This window comes from Carassius gibelio, chromosome B1 (genome assembly GCF_023724105.1).
Source record: "Carassius gibelio isolate Cgi1373 ecotype wild population from Czech Republic chromosome B1, carGib1.2-hapl.c, whole genome shotgun sequence".
Classification (NCBI taxonomy): Eukaryota; Metazoa; Chordata; class Actinopteri; order Cypriniformes; family Cyprinidae; genus Carassius; species Carassius gibelio.
Genome location: NC_068396.1, coordinates 29,728,765 through 29,743,304, shown reverse-complemented (window position 1 = coordinate 29,743,304; position 14,540 = coordinate 29,728,765). Strand labels below are relative to the sequence as shown.

Below are 14,540 nucleotides of genomic sequence, written 5' to 3'. Positions count from 1 at the left end.
AAATATAAAAAATTAGTTGGCACAAATCAGATCGCAGATTTCATTTTATTATTATTATTATTTAATCTTGTTTAAAAAAAATAAAAATAAAAAATAATTATTTAAAATAAATGTTAACATTAAAAATAAAAATAATTATATTAAGAAACATCTATTTTAAATTAGGTTCATAAATACAACACATTACAGAAATTACAGCATTTAGAAAACAAATCTCTCATATTATAAATGTAAACACTTTATTTTCCTAAATTCTTTTTTACACATTAATGCAGAAACTGCTTGTTAAAGTTCTTACAACAAACCCTGATCTCGCTTATATATTAAGAAACATTCCCTTTTAATGTCCAGAAAGATAAAGGATAAAACTTTTGATTTCAGTTAGTGTACTATAGCATGTGCCTCATTCTTCCCAGAAGCCCCTCTTGTGGTTGATGGCTTCAATGAGTTTAGTCTTTAGCGTTTCCTTGTTCTGATAAACAGGAAGCTCTAAAAGAGCATGGCAGGTGAGGGCCTCTGGTAGATGGTCCTGAGTAAAGATGAACAGGGGTCTCACTCTCATCTTCACCGCACTCATACCCAGAATGGGCACTTTCTCGAACCCTGTCAAGAACACTAGAGAAAGGAAAACGGGGAAGAGTTATTTGAAAACGTTCTGGATGGGTCAAAACTGTAGGAGATGCTAGAGTAGATGCAACAACTAAAAAAAAATGTAAGTGTGACTTCTTAAACCACATCTCTTTTCAAAAAAACTGTGAACTGTAGTAGTGAACTTACACAGAAAGGCCTTCTTCTCATTTGATGTCAGTTCATCAAACACCTCCCAGAATGAGATGATGGTTGGATGCTCAGCATAAAATGATCCTTCATATGTAGTGTTCTATTGATTAAAAAAATACATGTAGTCAATATTACTTGTTCACAATGTCAAGAGCATACTAGTTATGACATAACGTGTTAGCATGGACCTGTTTGAGTATGTCCCAGTCATATTCCTCATTGCCCACCAGCACTCCTCTCAGCTCCTCCGGTTCAAACATCTCTAGTATGCAACGGTCACATGCTTTGAAGAAGCCCCTCTTGAATTCTTCAAACACTTCCTCCACTGATTTATTCAGGATATGATCCACATACTTGTCCACAAAGTCTTCTCTGTTGCAGAAATTATATTTAACAATAAGAATAATAAGTTTTGCTTACTAAGTTTTTTAAATATTATCCTATGTCCCAAAATAAGAATGAACTAAAATAAAGAAGAAAGACAAATTATAAAACAAAAACCCTGACCTGTTAGAATTAGTAACTTTTTTTCCTGGCTCAGCTGGATCCAGTTCGACTTCTATTCCTTGCCATACGATCTTATGTAAAAAGATAAAAAATAAAAACGTATATTTCAAGAAATAACGGGTCTTATTCACTAGTGTTCTCATTAATTTGTACGTGAAATCTGTGTAAAAACATTATCAAATTATCACTAGAAGTTGATAATTCACTAATAACTTTAATTCTAAAATATATTAGAAATTTATGTAAAAAACTTCAACAACAACAAAAAATGACATCATACATATGCAAAATTTCACACACTCTGGGTGGCCTTATAAATGTGTTAAGATTACATTCAACTGTATAAATAGATATTTGAATATATTTAAATATATTTCATCAAAAATAAGTAAACAACTGGCGAGGATCCTCTGTATAAAAACCCAGTTATGTGTATGTACACCAGGTTAATGATACGTGTGGGTGTGTTTTATGCAAAATACATAAGAATCAAACTAACCGTGTAGATCATCTCCATTTCCTCAACCTCCTCGCTGTAGTTTAGGATGTACTGCAAACTCCTGAGAACATCATGTTTCAGATTCATTAAACAATGTTCCTCGATATGTGATAGATAGAAGCACATTCACGCAAGGACATGCATTTTAGCATTGACACAAAAATATACAAAGAGAATCAAGACATTCATTGTAAAAACACTCACTTGCCAAGAACTGAATCAAACTCTATCAAGTCTTTAAGAGATGGTTTGACATTGAGAAGTTTCTTGAACAAGGCTAAAGGAAAAGGCAGATGCACTACAGAGTTGTTGTTGAAGGCCAAGGCACACAGAATCCCAAACAGGAAGTACTTCTCCTTCTCCACGCTGAGCTGGTGTAGGATGATATGTGGTTAAAGCCAAAGATAACAACTAGGGATGCACGATAATATCGGCACAACATCGGTATCGGCCGATAAAAGCTTAAAATGACCATCATCGGTATCGGCCGATATTAATATTTCTGCCGATGAGCCAAACCGATATTCTCCAAGTGAAATAATTGACCTGTTTTTCAGATGTGAATGTCTGTCTACATTTGTAAAATAATACATTTATGGTAGAATAAGTACAGAAGAGATACATGGATTCACTTCAGTTTAAATATATCAGGCGAAAAATGTGTATATATATCGATATCGGTATCGGCCAAAATTATTTTGAAAATATCGGCATATCGAATATCGGCCAAAATCCAATATCGTGCATCCCTAATAACAACAGGAAATCACAAAAGCGCATTAGGTATCTTACAGGCCGTTCAAACATTTTCCATTCTATGTAAACATGCACTGAAGTTCACTGATGTCTCACTTTGTCTGCAGAATCTAGCACATGACACAGTATTCTGAGTTCAAGTTAAAGGATGTTCAACCTTGCATTTCTCCCCATTTCACTGTCAGCTTTTCACATTTTTTCAAAGCAAATACATGTGTGAATGGCATGTAACCTGATTCAACTAAACTTTCTTATATTTACGTCTTCAGTATGATCTAATAAAAAATGTTTTTGCTTTACCTGTGCTGGGAACCAGCTCATAGTTTGGTTATCATTGTACATAAACATCAGAGACTCCGGTGCACAAAGCTCTTCAAACACGTTGTGAAAAAAGTCCCTCTTGTTGACATCTGTTCTTTTCATATCCTCAGTGTAAAACACCTGTGTTAGACAACCAAACGAATTCATTCATATTGCAGCTCATAACTCTGTTTGTATGGTCCTGTCTTGGTTTGAAACTAAAAATGCCTTGTATGTTATCAAATCAAAGCTTTGCATTGTTTTCTTTCCTTACCGACAGACAAAATTCTTGGAGTTGTTGCTGAGGAACCATTCTCAGCTGAGAGAAACTGTCCTCCAGCAGCGCTGTGCGTCTCAGGGTCAGCGGAAAACAACCCTGCAAATAAAAGATTTCAGTCTGTGTTTGAAAAAAAAAAAATCTTCAGGTTGAAGGCCAAAAAAAAGATTACCTTCCATGCTCTGTTCTTCATATAGCTACATTTGGCCTCCAGGTTAAAGATGCATGGAAGTGATATAAGATTTTTTAGGACTGCCTAAAACAAAAGAAATAGGAAGCATCACGTTAGTTGGTCTGAAATTTGGATGCATATCATATCAGATATGGCTAAATGCCTTTGGTGCTCACATCGCTGAAGTTTTGCTGGTCTATCAATGCTTGGATTTGTCCGGTCAAGTGCAACATCACCCGGTTGTTAAGCATATCGTCATTGATGGTTTGCAGCTGTTGATTCAGGGGAAAACACATTTTTCTAGTATTTTTTGGTTTATTATAAGCTGGAATTAATATTCAAATAGCATATTAGTACTGAAAATATAAACAGAAAACTATGGTTGACTTAAATCTAATATAAATGTGTTTTCAAATATGTGTTCATGTACTGTATGTTTTGAATAACTTCATTCATGTTTGTATGATAAATACAGTGATTGTTTACATATTTACAGTTGCCAATTACAAAGATATAGATAAGATTGTATAATGATTGGCCAAAAGGCAATGCACACAATTTTTTTGGTTCTTACCACATCTAGTAGATCATTGATCTCATTAATAATGAAATCACTCTTTGTGATGCTTCTGTTGGCACTGCAGCAGACCTTCAGAACAAAGACACACATGCATAAGGAATTTAAAAGTTAAAGGGATAGTTCACCCAAAAATGAAAATTCTGTCATTAATTACTCATCCTCATGTGTGCACAAAAAGTAAAATTCGTAAGATTACGGGTGAGGCACTGATGTCACATGGATTATTTTACAAATGTCCTTATACTATATCTCTGAGCTTTGATCGTGTTAGGATCCTTGCTGTCTGTGGAGGGTCAGAGAGCTCTTGGATTTCAGCAAAAATATCTTAATTTGTGTTCTAAAGATGAACGAAGGTCTTATGGGTTTAGAGTGACATGAGGGGGAGTAATTAATGACAGAATTATAATTTTTGTGTAAATTTACCCTTTAAATGTTTACATCTGATTAAATATATTATAAATATACATGTATACACACACACAAGTACATAAAAGCACCTGATAGACCATCTGAAGGATCTGCACAAATTTCGGCAGGCGTGTTTGTATGTCCAAGTTCATAGTGTCAGCAGCAATCCTGCCAATCAAATAAGCTGAAGCTTTTTTAAATAACTTCACCAGGCCTTTGAGCCAGCCATCAGGGAGTCTGGACCAGTACTTCTCTGAGAATATAGCATAAAAACACTTAGACAAATACAACAAGGACAACAACATAAAGGCTGAAAGTTCTCCCAGCTTTACCTAACACCTTGAGAGAATCCGGATCCAGCTGAAGGATTTTGGAGGCCAGAGCTTCAGTGAGTTCGGTTCGTTGTTGTTTCTTGAGACGTCTGATGAGCTCAGGGAGGAGAAGATAAACTCTCAGCGATTCCTCACCAACTGGATTAGGATTCAGAGACGGCAGCAGAGTCTGCTGAACCACTTTCACTATCTGAGATACAAAAACCATTAACTACATCTTATTGGTTAAAATGTAAAGAACAATTTTTTGTAAATATTGGATTCATCATTACCTCTGATATCAAGCTTTCATTCTTTGATATCTTTGCAAAGGATGTTTTTACCAGATCAAAATCCAAACCACAATGATCCACAGATGTCTGATAATGTTGGTCGCAACTGCAAAAACAGACATTTTGATTATGATTTTATGCACATAAAGGAGGAATTACTAGACAATCTAATCATGCTTAGGATATTTACCTTGTTTTGAGGAAGCTACCATTCAGAGAGGCAGCAGACGAGAATACTTTGTTTATATCCCTATTAAAAAACAGCGATACTTTAAATCATTTTGTTTAGTTTTTGATATTAATTCATTTTTATTTTTAATTATTATTATTCATTTATATCTCATTGCGACATATGTCTTGATTCTTTTATGTTAAGAAAATCTATTTTATGGACATAAAGTAATACACAAACTCAGGAGCCTTTAGCATCTCACTGTAAGCACTATATATAAAATTGAATCAAGCACTCACTTCTTTATAATTTTCCATGGTTCACTTCCAGATAGCCATCGGCCAATCATTCTGTCATCTAATGTCAAAATCCCTCTGCTTGGAATTGGTTTAGACTCATTCCCAGGTTCCTACCACACACACACACACACACACACACAAAACACATAAGTAATCACAGTGCAGCAATAATCTCATCGTTAAACAATATGTGAATTAAAACGGCCTGTCTTACTGTACCTTGAAAGACAAGACAAAGGAATGATTCTCCCCAGCAATGAGTTTTTCAATCGTATATTCATCATTACATTCTGTGTACAGCAAGTGTTTAGTTCAGGTCAGAGTTTTGAACAGCATCTTGACTAAAAAGTATTCATAATAAAATAACCTGCTAAAAGTTGATTTATAATTACCAGTTGACAGATCCACAGGGTAAGGCACAGACTTATTGATAATTTCTCCGTTTCCCAGCTGCCCTTGTGTCCCACATCCAAATGAGTAGATCAGCTTTGACGATGCGACTGATACGAGTGTGTGATGTCTGTATGAATGAAAGAATCAAAAGCCTAATAATTACTGAGCAGAACTCTAACATCAGACATGTTAACCATGTGAGGAAAGAAATCTGTACTATTACTCTGAGATGCTGATTGCTAATAAAGCTTACGAACAGTCTTTACCTCCCACACGTGACCTGTGACACTTCAGATCCCCACAGTTCAGCAACCACCCGCGGATGATGCTCATCTCTAAATGATTTGTGCCCAAGCTGACCAGAGCCTCCGGATCCAAATGTGAACACTGTGCCACCCTGAAACATGAAACATTTACTAATTATTTTCTGTCCAGCTTGTTTTTATGCTAAATACAGTATAACATCTAATATATTATGAACATAGTACCTTTGATAAAGTGGCAGTGTGTTCACCTCCACATGAGATGGACACAGTTTTCTTCCCATTCAGACTATTTACAACCGTAGGGACGTGTCTGTCTGTGGTAGTAAAACAGTCAGTTAATCACTTCCAAATACATCATATTCATGCTTTGATATAGATTTCACAGTATTGCACAAATTTAGTACATTTATGTGTACTTTCATACTGTTACTGATTTAGCTTTTACATGATGAAATGATCAGACCTGTGGTGTCTCCGAGGCCCAGCTGTCCAGCAGAGTTCTTTCCCCATCCAAACACGACTCCAGAGAGAGACAACACAAAGCTGTGGTCTCCTCCAGCACTGATCTGAGCCAGCGGGACCCCACTCAGACTCTGAACATGTTGAGCAGACGGAGAGCCGGGATGATCTTTCCTCAAACCCAGCTGACCGTGAGAGTTCTCCCCCCATACGAACACCTGACCATCTGAAAGAGCAACAGCTCTCAACATCTACACTCAAACCTCAATCGATTCATCTCAATCATGAGATGTTAAAAGATGAAAGCAAAATGGCTGATGAAATAGTTGTCAATACCCTTAGTTAGTGCCATTGAATGATGGTCTCCACATGCGATCTGAATCACCTGCCTATTTTCCAGACCTTTGAGAGGCCTGCAGAGACAAGATAATCTGTCAGATACTATAATCCATGATCATTTATGCTGTTTGATCTCCATAAACATACTTGCACACAGTAGATTTGTCCATAATGAGAACATTTCCTCCATCAACAAAAAGTACTGCACCATCTCCTCCACACACAATCTGTATGATTTTATACTTTAGCTGTAGTTGCTCTGCAGTAAATAAAATATTTTCATCAGTTAAACATTTTTTTAGACAATATTTAAATAAACAAATAGACACTTTTATAAGTATGACTCAGTATAGCTCAACTCATGTAAATATAAACATATGAAAATAATGAAACATAATGACGTCTTCAAATTTATTAATTAACTAAAATGTCATTTGGTGAAAGCTAACATACTTAGTTTTCCATCATGATTATAGTCTTCACTGCGCAATCTCAGGACCGAGACCTTCCCATCCCGGATAAATCCAGCAAAACTCCTTCCAGCTGACATGTCCTGAACTGCTGTTCTCGGACACACAGACTGTATTCCACACTTGCCATGTCTGACTTGGTCAGGCTTCACCAGCTCAAACCCCTCTCTGACCTGCGCTCCCCAAAAACACAACATGATCACAGCTGATGCACGAGAAGAGCAGACTCCTGAAGAGATTCTCTGCAGTGCATCCTGGTCCGAGGAAACACACTCTTTAAATATAAAGAGAAAACGAGAGCGAAACCAGTGACTGTTTCGAAAATCATCGACTTCTTACGAAACGAAAGTAATGTTTGATGTCATCCTTCCGCGAGTCGTAAACAATGAACCATTCATTATAATGCTAATGGGAAAACGAAAGCAGCATCTAAGCAAAACTCCACTGTTTCTTAATAAAAGTACAGCCAAATAGTGGCTATTATCTGCACCTCAGTATTGTAGTACATTGTTAAACATATTTAATAGTGTAAATTGTATTTTTTTTTTTTTTTTCAAATTATTAAATTAATGCCACCTTTTTGGGACAATAAAGCCCTCCCTACACATATCCTAACCCTAACCAAAATTTATGTTCAACTTTTTGATTATATTCTTCAATTTCATTTAAAATATGTGACATACGCCACTGCAGCTGACGTTTCTCATTTGTCTATTGCAGTGTTGATTGGCCGACTTGGTGGGCGGAGCGTAAACGAGTTCTACGCGCAGGCCAGTCGCGGATAGGTGTAGAGCGCTGACTAGCCAATGGGAACGGAGGAAATTCCAAGGAGGCGGGATGAGTAAAATACACAGAATTATAGGTTCGAATCCCGCTTCGGCCACAATTACCATAAAATAAATTTGTATTCGTTCTTCATCTAGATACATTAAAATCTTATTTTCAGCATCATTACTCCCGTCTTCAGTGTCACATAATCCTTCAGAAATCATTCTAATATCCTGATTTGCTTCATAAACAGTCAACATCACATGTTCATAGTGTTGTGAATGCCACATATAAACCAATCTCAGTACAACAACAATCCATCAAATCTTCCTCAGTGGCATGCAGCTGTTAATGTGGGAAACAAATCTCTGGTATTTTATCTTTCTTCAAACATTTTCATTGTAAGCTTTTAATTAGTGGCAATCAATGTACTGCAGCAGACCAGTATTTGACATTTAAAATTAATCAACAGACAACCGTAGTCGTTAGCTATGTTTGCTACATTTCTGTTCAGACTACATGACATTAAAAAAAGACAAATTTAGCTAATTTATACTTTATTTTAAAATAATTCATTAGTCCAACATTTCACAATAGCTCCTGCACTTTCAAATATAAATATATTCATAGTTATGAAAGAAATATAGCATAATTTGGTGTATCATACTTTGTTTTTCATCACGATTGTAATCATGATCATTCCATCACTGTTACGGTGCAGGGTTACACTTGAAATAATTTTCAATGTATAACTGTTACAAAAAAATTTTTTTGTTGTACATTAGACAGAGAGGAATAGCAAGTGCAACAATTTTTCTCATTGAAAATGCTTGTGGTCTCATCTCACTGAAATATTACATGCTATAAGGTTGATGAGAGTGTATACAGTTACAAATTCACCAGTGCCATTGATTTCATAAAATGCTCTTAATTCCGACACTACTTTTGTATGTATAACTAATGATTAAAAGACCTACAGTAGGAATTTATTTGCGGGCTGTGTTTAGCAGAAAAACATCATGAAGCTTGTATTATATCCAGAAGAAACAATCCTCTGTGACCATGTGTACCTTGATTCATCAGTGATGACTGTTCAGCTGATCTCAGGAATGATAACACAACAGGAGTGGTCTTGTTTGGAAAGATAAGGTCTAACATTTTTTACAATATATTTCTGGCAGGTAAAAGAAAGAAAAGGAAAATCCTTTAACTTTTAGAAAAAAGACTCTTTGGAATGCTAACATGCAAGCCTTCGAAAAACATTTGATATTAACCACATGGTGAAAACAGGTGTGACTATACCTAACACTGACCGTTAAACTCAGACCCAAGCATCATGCCCAGAAAGAAAACAGAGTGGACCATTATGAGAACAGAAGTCCATCGTCAGAGAGTTACACTTTTATCTATACAGTATGGCTATTTTGAGTTGTGGTTTCCCATGTGAAACCACTCGATGATGTTTGCAGTGGTTTTCAGACCAAAGATTTCATTTTAGACTTTCTCACACACTTTTAAAAATAAAGGTTACAAAATGCAGGGTCAATAGCTAAAGCTCATGTCATGTACTGATATTATACAGTTTTTATATACTGCAGCCAGAGGAGAACACCTTGAGTAAGGGCACTATTTCCTTTTCATTCTTTAGTAAAAACTTTAGTAAAACTTTTTCTACAAGTACAGAACTAATGACATTTGCAAAAAATGTAGTAATTTTCTGTGAGAAATTTAAATATTTCTGTGCTTTTCTTTTTACATTAGGTCCTTGAAAGTGAGCAGTTTTCTTTTGGTTACTCAGTGAGGAATTAGAAGGGACTTCATGATTTTCCTATTGCAAATGATAATTTCACATGACTCCAATATATGCATCTCATATTTAGAAATATCTAAAATGTGATGGAAGCAAAATCATTTATACAACTAGAACAGCTTGCAATCTATCCTCAAGCCATCTTAATTCAACTTACAGTACTTTTTTCCATGCGATTCACATGGCCCAAAATGAATTTTGTTCCTTGTTTTTGCAAATAAAAGTGCATCAAGGGGTCTCATGATGTGACAGGCCAGGTCCTGGATTACTCATCACATTGGAACGTGCCTGCTCGAAAATGTAATAATTCCTGAAGCACATTTTTATACAGAAGAACACAGGTACAACAAGAAGATTATACGAAGTTCTCCTGAACAAGAGTCAAGGTGAGTTTTGCTATTATGGACTGTTTGCAAGTGCAATTTCAAGTTTATGTGTCCACGGACTGCAAAGTCTGTCAGGTTGGTGATATAAACTGTTCTAGGAACAGCCAAACTGCTTACTCATTAATGAAAAGCACTGGCAATGAAGGTGGGTGGGGGGATATTGGCAGAGATGTATAAAGTACTAGAGAACCATACTTGAGTAAAAGTACAAGTGCTCTATCAAAAAAGTGACTTGAGTAGAAGTAGAAGTGCTCTTTAAGCACCACACTTAAGTAGAAGTACTAAAGTATTCAACATTTTTTGTACTTAAGTATTGCAAGTAGTCTATTTTAAAATTTACTACTCAAGTAATTTACTGAAAGTAAAAGTAGAAGTATTGTGTTATGTAGCTGTTAAAGAAAGAAGTCAAAAGTTTGAACATTTTGTTTTTACTATTTCAAATGATTAACCTAAAGGACAATCACAAATCCTTTGACTGTAACTTCTTGTAAACAAAAAACGGTTACTAGGGTTAGTTAGCCCAATTTGCAAAATGATGTCATTAATAACTTACCCTCATGTTGTTTCAAACCGTAAGACCTCAGAGGGTCATTTAGAATTTTTTGAAGCATGGAAAATACATTTTGGTCCAAAAATAGCAAAAACTAGACTTTATTCAGCATTGTCTTCGCTTCCTTGTCTGTTGTAAGACAGTTAAAAACAAAGCAGTTTGTGATATCTGGTTCGCGAACGAATCATTCGATGTAACCGGATCTTTTTGAAACAGTCCACCAAATCGAACTGAATCGTTTTAAACGGTTCGCGTCTCCAATACGCATTAATCCACAGATGAAATAAGCTGTTAACTTGTTTAATGTGTCTGACACTCCCTCTGAGTTAAAACAAACCAATATCCCGGAGTAATTCATTGACTCAAACAGTACACTGACTGAACTGATGTGAAGAGAGAACTGAAGATGAACACCGAGCCGAGCCAGATAATGACTCGTTCACGAGTCAAGAACCGTTTCTGTCATACGCGTCTGATTCGTGAACCGAGGAGGTGATGATACTGCGCATGTGTGATTTAGCATGAAGCAAACCGACACACAGAGCGTCTGGAACCGAACTGATTCTTTTGGTGATTGATTCTGAACTGATTCTGTGTTAATGTTATGAGCCCATGTGCAGTCAACACCAATGACGCCATTGCATCGAGCGCAAAAGAATCGGTGAACTGTTTTCTTCAACTGGTTTATTGAATCGAACTGTCAGAAAGAACTAACGTTACTGGTCACCCGAGAACCAATGCAACCGGTTCTTGGCTCGTGAACGAGTCATTATCTGGCTCGGCTCGGTGTTCATCTCTCTCTTCACAGCAGTTCAGTCAGCACGCGCAGTCTCGCTTAATTCGCTCAATGATGTGCCAGCTTCATCAAACCTGCCATCTACAGTTCTGGCAGTGGTTTGTAATGGAATGATTCGTAACATGATTATAATTGTAACGAGTAACGATGCAGCACATAAAAAAAATTGAGTATTAAACTCAGCGAAAATATGTACCGAAGTAAAAGTGGAAGTAGGAGAAAAAAATAATACTCTAGTAAAGTACAGATACCGCCTTTTAGTACTTAAGTACAGTAGTGAAGTAGTTCTACTTCGTTACTATACATCTCTGGATATTGGGCAGACTCTCTGGCTTCAAATTGAAATATTCAACCTATTATAGAAAACCTATTATATAATAAGAACCTATTTCTAAGAGTGTATCTGTTTTAGTGATATGATTGTGGTTTAAGAGTTATATAGCTCAAAAGAATTCCAATGATGTGTATCTTATATCATTACACTGAAAGAATCTAATCTGTGATCTTGTAAGTATTAATTTGTGGTCATGAGCTTATTGTGTTCAGATGTATAATTTATGATCAAACAAGACAGAAAAGCTGTCAGGTAACCACAAACACATAACAGAACAAGCACGGACACATACATATACTTAAACATGAGCTTGTTTATGCACTGTGGGTTTACCTGTTGTTCTACTTTAGTTTTATAATAGATCTCTCACTCCGCTATTCACAAATGCCTCATTATCCAGAGTGATTTCAGGGTGTAGAGGACCTAGAAAGTCTCCTGAAAGTGAACGAATGATAGGTGGACAGATCATTAGTGTTTTAAGGGTGTAATGATGACTATTACGCAGCAATAGTGCTGGAAAACATATGTTTGAACAGGTGACAACAGCAGAGGTGCTGAAGGTGATCAATGAATACATCATTGGATAGATGGACTAATCAGATGTGGCCTTTCACAGTAATCTTAGTAATAATTGAATTAAAATCCTACAAACACTATTACAGTACAGTACAGTATTATAGCTGCTACCTTGAAGTAAATTTCAGGTTTAAACTTGTTGGCTTCAGATGTGATAAGAAGATTTGAAATCTAAGCTATGTTTTGATGAGGGGTGCTGGGATTGAACATGAACTTAAAAAATCAGTGTGTTGATACAGGACAGACTATTGGACATGAGACGGTAAATTATAGCAAGCGGTAAGTGTCGATTTGTTCTGAGCCCAAATTCTGACGTTTTGTTAGATTGCAACTGTATATGTTAATTTTAGTACCAATTCATATGCTTGTAAACTAAATTCAGATGCATTTTTGTCTCTGGTTAACTGACTTAACACTCTTAAATATTCATTTTGCCTCGTTTTTGAGCACATTGGATTGAACAAAGAACCCTCTTTCTAGCAAAAAACACTTTGACTATAAAATTGAGTAGAGTTGCTGTTTGGTTCTTATCAGGGCACTTTATAGGTTGCTTAAATCAGTGCATTAGCGTCTGTGCTTTTTCTAAAATGCAAAATAAATGCTATTTTAATTTATGTCTTCTTTAAATCTAATTTTAAATCTTAATGTTATCATTTTCTTTTTCAGAAAGTGAGATCAGATCCAGATTGCAGAGTGCCTCACCCTCCACTAGATGTCAGTGTTACTCATGTTCAATCAAAAGTCTATACTAAACGGAAATTGCATAGTATATTATATGTACAGTATTTTTGCTATTTCATCTTTTTAATAATATTTTGATTGTTATGGTATATACGCTGCATATAGGATTTATTTCATATTAAGCTATTTTGAATTTTACAATCAATAATTAAAAAAAAAAGATCAATAGTTTCATATATTTAGGGACAGAGCTAGATGAAGGGAAGTCGCTTCAATGTGTTTGTGTGACTGTATTTCTGTGTGTTAAAGTCGAAAAGATTAACATACTAAAAAGATATATTTGAGAGTGAGAGAGTGAAACTGGTCGTGGGTTGTTTTGTTTTTAGGTGGCATGCAGAATAATCTAACCCTCAGCTCATCTGCCCTCAGCACTGCAGGTTTTTACATTCACACTGCACTTTAACCTATTTTTAATTAGCAACACTCCAGTTTTAAGCTCTGGTTAAATCTTAAATTGCCCATAGCCTAGTAAAAATGAAAAAGTAACTTCCCAATGTTGCCATTATGAAAATTCAAATTCTATGTAAAAAGTGTTTGAAATGTTTAAAAAACAAACAATAAGGGTATTTTCCTTCTTTAAATTGTTGGAATGTTTTGAGTTTACCCTGAATATTCTGAAACAAGCAGAAAAAAAATATAGAAAAAATGTTCAACTAAAATTTTTCAGAAAACATTCCATGAATGTGTTTTTAAAATGTTATTACTAGACAATTTTTAAAAAGCGCTCTATTAAAGCTACTGGAAGAACGTTAATTCATAACTAGAGAGAACGCTCGCAGAATATTAAATGTTAACTGGTACAGAAGACTGTTGACTGTTAAGTTTTACTTAAAAATGTGTACGATTAAAACATTCCAATGTTGCCAAATGAATTTTATTTCTTTTTCGTCTCACATTCACAGCTGTTCCCCTATCACCACTGATGATGTGTTTGTGAAAGATGGCAAGTTTATTGCGATTGAGAAATAAATTGTAGCAGCTAAGAAAGAGACAGAGCGACTGATTATGTCCAAAAACACTGGCAAAAATTTAATAAAAAATGTTTAAGTTAAATACTGTATATAGTACATTTGGAAACGTTTTTAAAAGAAGTTAATACAGTACTTTACAGCAAGAACCTATTAAATCGATCCAAAGTTACAGTAAAAACCTTTATACTGTCACAAATATTGTAACATTTATATAATTGTTATTGTGAATAATGTGTCTTGAGCAGGCAGATATATATATGTATTAATATCACTTAATTTTTTTAATATAAAACTATTTGTGACAATAAGTTCTTATATAACAGATTC

At 35.4% G+C, this 14,540-nt stretch overlaps 1 protein-coding gene across 1 annotated transcript; it reads right to left on the bottom strand.

Annotated features, from left to right (window-relative positions):
• Positions 1-11: 11 nt before the first annotated feature.
• herc56.1 (HECT and RLD domain containing E3 ubiquitin protein ligase 56.1) lies at positions 12-7,641 on the bottom strand. The gene is made up of 24 exons (XM_052545902.1): positions 7,265-7,641; positions 6,959-7,070; positions 6,809-6,885; positions 6,477-6,698; positions 6,236-6,327; positions 6,014-6,144; positions 5,747-5,874; positions 5,574-5,644; positions 5,355-5,464; positions 5,074-5,133; positions 4,884-4,989; positions 4,612-4,801; positions 4,369-4,532; positions 3,866-3,940; positions 3,468-3,563; positions 3,292-3,375; positions 3,117-3,218; positions 2,843-2,983; positions 1,991-2,157; positions 1,787-1,847; positions 1,288-1,358; positions 969-1,152; positions 778-880; positions 12-615 (listed from the first exon to the last, which is right to left on the bottom strand). Exons 1-24 carry the CDS (start codon positions 7,476-7,478, stop codon positions 404-406), a joined length of 2,973 nt encoding a protein of 990 aa, XP_052401862.1. The 5' UTR covers positions 7,479-7,641; the 3' UTR covers positions 12-403.
• Between the last annotated feature and the right edge of the window lie 6,899 nt (positions 7,642-14,540).

What these genes read in the sequence shown, in the direction of transcription:
- herc56.1 (XM_052545902.1), bottom strand. Translation starts at nt 7,478, where the DNA reads ATGTTGTGTTTTTGGGGAGCGCAGGTCAGAGAGGGGTTTGAGCTGGTG. An exon ending in TCCAAGAATTTTGTCTGTCG is followed by an intron (nt 2,984 to 3,116) that starts GTAAGGAAAGAA and finishes TGTCTAACACAG; the next exon opens with GTGTTTTACACTGAGGATAT. An exon ending in TGAGCTGGTTCCCAGCACAG is followed by an intron (nt 2,158 to 2,842) that starts GTAAAGCAAAAA and finishes ATCCTACACCAG; the next exon opens with CTCAGCGTGGAGAAGGAGAA.